General features: G+C 39.6%; 1 protein-coding gene across 1 annotated transcript in view; it reads left to right on the top strand.

Moving 5' to 3' along the window:
* The first annotated feature begins 289 nt into the window (after window positions 1-289).
* Window positions 290-9,966, top strand: part of LOC103151743 (zinc finger MIZ domain-containing protein 2-like) — a 25,220-nt gene continuing 15,543 nt past the window's right edge. Inside the window, exons 1-5 of the mRNA XM_007571956.2 lie at window positions 290-509; window positions 3,771-3,872; window positions 6,127-6,244; window positions 7,108-7,310; window positions 9,683-9,851. Coding sequence (XP_007572018.1) covers window positions 3,823-3,872; window positions 6,127-6,244; window positions 7,108-7,310; window positions 9,683-9,851 — 540 coding nt within the window. The 5' untranslated portion in view covers window positions 290-509; window positions 3,771-3,822. The remainder of the gene's footprint in view (window positions 510-3,770; window positions 3,873-6,126; window positions 6,245-7,107; window positions 7,311-9,682; window positions 9,852-9,966) is intronic.

Raw genomic sequence — 9,966 nt, 5'->3', positions numbered from 1 at the left:
ATCTTGGTTAAGTTAAATTACATATAGGTGGATCCTTTGTATTAATTCGGTGACATCTGATAGTAATCGGTTTAGATTTTATCTGGGAATGTGTTTTTTAAATGTGTCATTTTCCTCCCACTTCACGGGTTTGCACTGAGACATAAAATCTTATTTTAAATATAGGATGACGTTTGTGGTTGCAACGTAAAATGAAGCGTGGAACCCTTTAAGTGGTACGAGTGCCTTTGAAAGGCACTGTAACCGCTTCGTTTGCTGTTGCACATATGACTGTATGTGGTCCTTGTAAACCAGCAGCAGCAGAGCAGTTTGAGGGTTTGATTGAGCGATTCAGCTGCCAGTGCAATGGCAAGATCTGAGAGCCGAGAGGGAAAGAACGAGAAGAGAATCCGACAGCGAGGAGTGGTGTGAAGAGGAAGAGTCGAGGGTAAAGAAAATGTCAAGATGCCGAGGTCAAAGAAGGCAAGGCGAGAGAGAAAGACAGGAGTGTAGCAACGGGTCCTCCACAGGTACAGTTTGCGCCTCGTGCGCTCGCTTTGAACATCTGATGCAGCCACAAACGTCTCGCACGTTTCGTCCTCCCTTTGTGTGGTTTCACCGCTCAGCTGTGATGGAAGTTCCAAGGTACTCGATAGGAGTGAATTCGCGAGTGGCGATCATGTGATCTGAGGAGTAACACCCCTCCCTCTCTGTCTTTTTACACAAGATTCAGGATGTCTGACCCAAATCTGCAAAGTACAAAAAGGAAAGTGGCAGTGAAAAAAAAAACAGGGAGGGGGTTGGAGGATGTCAGGGCTCTGATGTTGGGGAATTAGCATGCCACTTGGTAACCATCAGATGAAGGAACTCGTTAGGTAAAGGCAGAGGAGCAGCATGGAGCAGGGATGAAGAAAAAGAGGGAACATATGGAGCTGAAGATGCAGGTGTAATATTTAATAAGCTGGTTTATAAAAACCTAATTTAGACCTTAATCATTCCTTTAGATGTCCATATTGTGTTTTCTCCAGTGGCAAGACATCTACACAGTACAGCTGCAGTAACTTTCAAACTTTTTATTATAAAATAATTACTACCTGTTTGAAAAACAGGGATTAAAGAGAAACTTTTTTCTGTGAGCTGTAGATGAGACATTTTTCTATATGCATCTTTCTCCTCTCTAAATGAAGACCATAAGTAGGGATGTAGAATATATCGGCATCATCATCGGGTCTAGATGTGTGAACTTGCAGGTACATCTTTGAGTTAGTTATGGCTGTACAACACTTTAGACACTGAGGAATTCTGAACAGAACCAGGATCTTATCAAAAATGAAAAACTATGAAGTGAAGTGGGCACAATGCAGGTTGCCTGAATAGGCCACTTCAGTCACAATGTCAGACTGAATCACAAATACTTTGGAATTGGGATTCCTAAGGAGTCTTGAGGCACTTGGCGACTGCATTTGATTGCTTTGATATGATAATGAATCAATGGATGACGCAAAAGTCCTGATTCTACTCGACTTTTGATGATCTCAGGTCTTTTGTGTTAGTACTTGGACTGAATTTTCTGAGTTAGGAATCATTAGCATTGTTAGCTTGATGCGCTTTGGGTTTAAAGATGGATCTGTTTTTACTTCCATTTTTTTAGTCATAATGTGTAAAAAAGTTCCTCTTGTTTTGAGAGATTTACTTTCAGTTTCACACATTCTGCATATGGCATGGATTTGATCAAAGGGATTTTATCTTTGCCAGTGTTGTTACATAATCCCCATAAACTGTTGCATCTACTTGCTTCTGAGTTCCTTAAATGTGTGTCCATTCATTATGGATCTGCACGACATTGTTTGGAATGAAGTTGTCATCAGCGTAGAAAGTGACCATCTCTTTGTTGCTACTGTTTGATGACTTGACATATAAGCTCTGTGGAAACCTCCTCCCTAGAAAGTCCTGTTTGAAGCTTAGCACTGGCTAAGCTTTGATTGATGTCTAGATGTCATCTTGGTGTCAAAATGTGAACAGCATGTCTCGAGGAAGACTCTTGTATTGGTTGATTCATGAATTGGACTCATTATTAGAGAAGTGCATGCACTGAAATAGTGGTGGGCATTTACCGTATTGGTTGTTTACCACTTGGTGTAAAAAACCTGTCATAATAAGAGTTTTTATTTATCGTTGTCTATAAATTTCAGAGACGTGATTCAAACAACTGTGCAAGTATCCATGAGGTGAGGAAATTGCACAAAATTTCTCCACAAAATTGTTACTGATGCCTGAATCGCCACTAAATTTAAGGCAAATACAAAAAAATTTAGATAAGAATTAGATTTGCACAAGATATTGAATCGTACCCATGATTGCAATGTCAATGTGTGCAATATCACGGTGACTAAAGTCTGGTTTGGACAAAAGGCATGCCCATAAGAATGTGATTATTGAAACAGCAAAAAGAAGAAATGTAGTTGGTCACAACACAAGAACAAACTGCTTTACTGCAGTTTATGTTACCATGCTGGAAGTTACAACACAAGGAATAGTATTAATATTTTTCTATAAATGTAACTCTTAGAAAAAAAACAATATGAGTGTGAACTGGAAATGTAAATCTTGCTCAGAAAGTTTAACTAGTGAACAGAAATGAACACATTCTTAACTTGTTTGGGCTGAACTTAGAAATAAGCTGATGCATGACATATTCTATCTAATGCATCAAGTCGCGATTTATGACTTCACATTTAAGCAAAAATCCCCCCAAAATGTATTTAGGAATTTTTGTTAATTACATAAAGGAGAATAAAAAGCCGCAAAATGCTGAAAACATAGACTACTACAAACAAGCTCTACATCATAAAGTTTGCAAATACAGAATGCATACAGAACATCTGTCAGAAAGTTCATATTCTAAAGACTCCAGTAGTAATGGCCTCCATAATATCACCTATCTTTTTTCTGGTTTTTTGACTGATGCAAACCAGAGCCATTGATGAGGTCACTGTGGATATAGTGAAGATTTATAGTTGTATGCTAACATCATAAAACACACATATATATATATATATATATATATAATGCAGATTTTCTCACAATCTTTAAAAGTTCACAACACAGGAAAGGAAATGTGTAGCACCTCTGGCGTGCCTCCTTTCTTTTTTTTCCCTTGTGTCTACTTTAAATCCACTTCAGGATCCAAAGCAACCTTCCAGACATTTAACTAAAATCCGTTTCATGAAGTTCAAACAGAGAAATGATGTGAATTTAGTGAAAACACTTTGAACACGTGTCTAATCAGCTACTTATTGATCAACAGTCAGAGTGGTTTTGTGTGTCCTGGGTGTTCCTGGGAATGACGCAGGAAGACGTTGAACTTTTATTAACGTAAAGAAGGTCCAGAACATGTCTCTAGTCAGCGGCGGTAGAGAGCAGCGCACGCTCCTGAGTCACTGCCTCTATGTCGGTGAGGCGAGAGAAGAGCTCGCCTCGTCTCATCTCTGTTCTCTTAAATTCCTTTTGAAATCAGCAAGCTAAATTTAGCTCGCACCTCCCATCCCCCGTCCCGCTTCCAGAGGTATCAGAGCTGCAGCAGACAGTGATAGGCTAACGTTTTTGAAGTGCGCAGTCCACACACACACAGATTAAAGTGAGTGGCACAGAGTGGGAGGTCGCTATGTCTTTTGTGCACACAGTGTGGGCTATAGTGATGATAAATGGTTGCCGTGCAGCAAATGAGCTGTGAGGGTTTGTCTGTTTATGTACGTGTTTTTTTTTGTTTTGTTTTTTTTCCCTTCTACCAGGGCTGCTGCTTGAGGACAGTGGGGGCTCTCTAATGATCCCACCATTCATCCGATGAACCCCCTTAACTCCATGAAACCCTCCCTGCCTCCCACTCCACAAAGGTACACACACACACACACACACACACACACACACACACACACACACACACACACACACACACACACACACTGTGCTGACATTAAGCCCAGGTAGATGATGTGGTGTATGTGACTGTCTCATTCAAGCAACAATGCCACTTGATGATGGATCTGCACAAGGATCGATCTTAAACGACTAATTCAAGTCACGTCACCTTAGACCACTAGGAGGAAACTGATCTGGAAATTATTTAGTCATAAAGAAATGAAATAATGTCATCACTACTACACTAGAGATGCAAATTTTCAGTGTCTTTTTCAGTGTCTAGCAATTAGACAAAAAATGCTTTTGTGACGATAAAAATCGTCAGAAAAGCATTTTTTCTTTCCAAACGGTCAAGAGATTCTGTTTGTTATATGACTGACAGGAGGAGAAGATGGCGTAAGCAAATGAAACATTTATGTAGAACAAGCTGGTACGGTTCCACACTGTATCAAATTTCATCAGTTTATATCTAAACAAAAATAGGTTTATGTGTAAAATTACCAGGATTACTTTAGCTTAGCTACCTGGCTTTTTCTTCAATAAAAAAATATGAAAGAATTATATTTAAAAAAATGAAGCAGATATAAAGAGCATTTTGAATCGATTCAGGATTCCCAGAACTAAGAATTGCAATTCTCCATAGAATATTTTTTTTCTTTACTTCTACACAACACATAATTTGAAAAAGCAATGCAGATAATCGGCTGGTCTTTACTAGACCACTCGGGCAGGTTTCAGTCTGTATTATTCCACCATTCATGCTTTTTTACAGTTAAACTACTCGCCTCTGAAGAGTTTTATCAGATTAAACCTCATTAGATTTTAAAAATGCAAAAACAGCACCAGAAATTGTTGGCAACAACTCAGACAGGCTTGTTTAATTTTCTAGATTACAACATGGTGAGATGTTTTGTATGGAGCTCAATTAGTCTCTGAAAGATTCACAAAGCGTGCAATAAGATGTGCATGCGCATAAAAGAAGACTTGTAAGTGCACCATATGATTCACACATTCACATATGTGTATATTCTCAAATGTACAAGTTTCCCACTGCACAAGTAGCAATACACAACAAATACAAATCGCCAAATGCACATGTACGAATCACCAGAAGTGGACGGATCGGTCAACACGTGGGCACAGATCAGCTGGAATGCGTTTTCGACTTTTGAGACTTGCTCACCACATGGGATTTGAAAGAGAGATGATGCATCCAGGCTGGTGATATCTGAGAATTGTAATTGTGATACTGCGTTCAAGGAACAACAAATGGGAAAAAAAAAAATCTTATTAAATTTTCAAACAAGAGTACAGAATGTTAAAGCTGCTTTGGCTGTTTATTATCTAGGTATTGTTGGGGTTGCCGCCAATTATACCAGTGACAATTTTTTCTTCAAATAGGATGGGGTTTTTTTATGGGTGCACCAATACTTTCCTGATTTCCTTAATTTTGGGAGGTCGGTGATTCACATCTACACATGTGTGTTTAGCAATAGTTACCCCACTGTTTCTAACTCAGCAACTTTAGTCAGCAACTTTTCAGACAGAAAAAATTATCGGCCAAAATCAGAATCGGCATAACCTGCCAGAAAACTTCAACCGGTGCACCCTAGTTTTCTTGTTCCTGACTGAACAACTTTTTTAAAATAACGTTTGAATGTTTCACAAATCAGTCTGGTATTATTCTCCAGCAGTAAAAAAAAATATTTTAAAGTTTGCACTTCTATGCTAACAGTAACAAAGCTATGCATATGCTCCCGTTGCTGATTAATTATTATTATTATTTTTTAATGCAGATGTGTTTGTATTCACACATCGCCCTATTTTTCAGTTTTCTTGCCAACAACATTAGGTATTGCAGACAGTGAGATCTGCAAGTGATGCGGTGTGACAGCCTTGCTGCTGCGGTAGCTTCCTGTTGAGGAAATGGTTCAGAAGGAGGAAACTGAGGCTAACCTCAACTGTCAGATGAATAAACCGTGCTCAGGTTAATCTTTAGCTCCCCAAAGCGAACATTTGTTTGTGACCTTTACACTCAGCTGAGTTTCTCTGTGCTAGAACAGCAAATGAACTCTAAGAGGGAGATAAAGACTCCTTGTTTTCAGGAGGAAACCATGGAACGCCGTCTGTGATGCTCGTATCGCGATTACTGCTATCTGGATGAATTCTCTCTCTCTCTTTCTCTCTCTTTCTGCCTCTGCTGAACCATTCCTTCTTATCCCTCTGCAGCACTGACGGCCCCTTCCTAAATGAGCCAGTCTCCTGGCAACCAGGCACCAATCAACACGCAAGATCTCTCTCTGTAGTAACCACAGTGTGGGGCGTGACCAATCCCACACACAGCCAGGTAACACATGACTCACTACCCGGGGACATTGTTCTCCTTTTGTGTTCACTAATACACGCTTTATTTAGTGCGTTTTCTTGTTAATATTTAAACCTAAAGTGACCAGTATGTCTCAGGACGGTACTTAAGGAATTTGTGTGGAGAATTTTTTACTAATTTGATTCTTTGTTAAACAGATCTTTTTTGTCTACCTGCTTTGGGTTGAAACATTTCCTCAGTGACACATTTCTAGTGGATTTCTAGGCTGGAAGTCTACAGGTCAATAGATGTCCAGCATACTGTCAGGTTTATTTGACATTTATGAAGTGTGATAACCTTGAGGAAATATAGCACAATATTTACACAAATACTTAAAATAATGTATGTGTTACTTTAAATTTAGAACAACTTTCTAACATAGGAAAGGTGGCGCTACTTTAGCTTTCACACCTCAAATGTCCACGTTTTTCATGACTGGAAATATCTGGATTGCAAAAAAACATGAAGAGTCAAAATGTGGAAACTAAACTATTACTCTTATTAAAGGGGCAGTATTATGTAGAAATCAACTCTTTTTAGCTTTACATCATGCAATAATGTTATTCCCTCTTCATAAACGTACCTGGAATGTTACTGGAAGTTTGTAAATTCTGACATTAAAGTCATACAGCAACCCTGAATTTTACTCTTTTTAATAAGTAAAGTTTTCTTAAAATAAACTTTACTTAATGTCAGGTTTACTTTAAAGGGTGAGTATAACCTCAGGGTGGACGCTTTTTATGTGAAAGTCTTTTCAATCACTTACTTTTGAACTTTTTTACCTCTTTGAAATCCACATCCTCAGATCTCCAGGGTCATAAAGCCCTCCTCCATTTCACCTACAGGTGTTTGGATCACCCATGGGCCCCGGCGAGAGTTCTGGTGGTCACATAATGCCAGTTGGCAGCCCAGGGATGGGCGGCAGCATGGGCTCCCAGTTCATGGGCCAGCAGTCGTACGGGGACGGCGTGTCTAAAGGCTACGGCCAGCCGGTCATGTACGGACGACCCAGCACCGCCTACAACCCAGCTTCAGCCTATGGAGGAAGGTAAGCCACTTTCTTCTGGTCAGAAATAGTAAATATGACAGGGGACTCGTGGCTCTTTCAGCATTTTATAGGGATGTTTGAAGGATGTTTGAAAACCTCGACTTCAGACCGTTGTTTTAAGAGATTAATAAATCATCTGATGTTATCCGAAAGGGCTTATATTTGAAAATTTAATGTAACTTTATTCATTTGAAAATCATTAACAGTATGTAAATTCTGTGCTGTTGTATTAGTAACATCCGATATAAAGTTTAATAAATTTAATTGCTAGTTATTACCTTAGAATGATGGGAAAACACTTTGAGTTTTCATGCCTATGTAACTTTTTATACACCGCCTTACAAAAGCACTTAAGCTCCTTTTGCCTCGTTGTCACATTTTGTTCCATCACAACCAGAGTCTGCGATGTATTTGGGGAGACTTTTTGTCACACATGACCATAAAGTGGGGCATTATTTAGCTTTCTTTTTTTTTTACACATAAAATTCAGAAAGGTGCAGTACTCATGAATATTTTTTGAACAACGGATTTCTTCTTGCAACTTGACCTTTCTGCTCTATTCCTTCATTAAAGGGCTCTAAATATAAATGCATGCCACACTTTTCAGACTTTTTTTTTAATTAAAAATCTATATTCTTCCATTTCACAATTATGCCCTACTTTCTTTTGGTCCATTACATAAAATTCATTCAAATATATTGCAGTTTGTGGTTGTCACATGACAGCACTCGTACAGTTTAAAACCACTTCTTGTTTATAAAGCTGTATCATAAATGATCTGTTGATACATGTTGCTGTTTTGCATGTCTGAAAGCTTTAAGCTGCGTTTAACGGCATTTCTCTGAAGCTCATAAAGATATAAACCTTCATCTCTTTGAGTTTTGTTTTTTAAAACCGTGTTTCAGAATAACAAGCTTCTTTTAAAACGATTTCTTATAAGATTAGCTGCTGCTTTTTTGTCAACCTTTATTTTTAAACACATCTTTAATAGCAAATTGCAGTGCTTTGTTCCATCGTCCCTGGAGGAGAACAACACAGAGCAAGCGTTAATATTGTCTGAAAGCTCTTTCATGGAGCTCCTCGGTGTTGTTGTCAGTTATCCTTTGATTTTTTTTCTTTCTTTGATCCTCTTCTACCGACTGTCTTCTGAGTTCCAGTTTCTTCTCTCTGTGTTTTCATGACAAAATGGAGATTTTTACAGATGCAGGCAAATCTGTTGCAACCCCTCATAAAAATGAGCAAAACATCATCGAAATATATATATATTTTTTTACATTATATTAGCATTTTCTCAGACTGAATATAGGTTTGAGGACATTTATTCTGTGGGGAAACAAATCACATGTCCAGTGTGGTTTCCCTGTGGTTTCCCAAAAGTAGAGCCTTCTGGCTGAAGTGTTCTACTTTGCTCTACTGTAAAATATCTCAGTGTTATCCAAAGTTGAATTATACTTAGTTTGACCTTTGACCTTTCCTCTGCGCACAATCTCTTTACATCGTCCAAACCCAAACCAGCTTAAATTACGCTGAAAATCTCAATCTGATTTTTTACCTTAGCATCCTGCTCAGTAGCCGTGTTTTCATCGACATTTTTATACACATTTTGAAGCATCACTTTAGAAGTGGTAGGTGGAAAGGGTAAAATCTGAAAGATTATCTGTGAAAAAATTGATCTCCTGATTTACTAAAGCTATCTGAATAAATGCACAGCTCCGACCAAGAACAACCAATCAGAGCCAGAAGGAGGGTCTTAGAGTTGTCAATCATCCTAATGTACTTGCTGCTCAATGTGCTAATCATGGAGAAACAGCTTGCCATTATAGGAAAACTGCTTATCCACCATCATTGGACAGACTCTGCTAGCTGTAGCACAGCAGAGAGAAAGTGGGTATGAGAAGCATGAAATAGAGGGTGATTGACAGCGCTAAGACCCTCCTCCTGGGTTTGATTGGTTGTTTTAGTTAGCACTGGAAGAAGGCAGATTTTTTTTTTTTGTTCATTATCTGTCTCATGCTTTGGTGTCACAACATAGAGGCAGTTTAAACAAATATGCAAAGAAAACAAATGTGAAAAGTTACAAACTGCAGCTTTAAAGGTGAGCAAAATCTGCAGCTGGGCTGTGGCATCTGTTTTACTTCATCCCTCAGATTAAGTGGCCGATTTGAGCAGGTTTTTGCAGCCTGTAATGTTTTCATGCTGCATGTCATGAGCTGTTGTTCTGCTCCAGCGGGGTTCCACACCAACATATGCCAGCGTGGCTGCTGTCACCCACCACCGTGACTCACCGCCGTGACGACACCTCACACACTCATTCACTCAGCTGACTAAGACCGCGGCCCACTCATCTCCGCGTCTTTCCCCTCTTGCCACAGTTACTCCGGCAACGGCGGAGGCGCGGGCCTGGGCGTCCGCGCCCCCTCCGACTTCACTCAGGCTGCAGCTGCCGCCGTTGCCGCGGCCGCCGCCACAGCCACTGCCACCGCCACGGCAACGGTCGCAGCAATACAGGAGAAACAGAACCAGGAGCTGAGCTACGGTCAGGTAAATGTCTCAGAGAAAGAAAAAACACACACATACTTCTTGGAACAAAAACAGTTTCTAAGAGCTCCACACACACACACACACACACACACACACACACACACACACACACACA

This window comes from Poecilia formosa, unplaced genomic scaffold, assembly GCF_000485575.1.
Source record: "Poecilia formosa unplaced genomic scaffold, Poecilia_formosa-5.1.2 Scaffold291, whole genome shotgun sequence".
NCBI lineage: Eukaryota > Metazoa > Chordata > Actinopteri > Cyprinodontiformes > Poeciliidae > Poecilia > Poecilia formosa.
The sequence above is the reverse complement of the archived record's forward strand: the minus strand, read 5'-3'. Positions and strand labels throughout refer to the sequence as shown.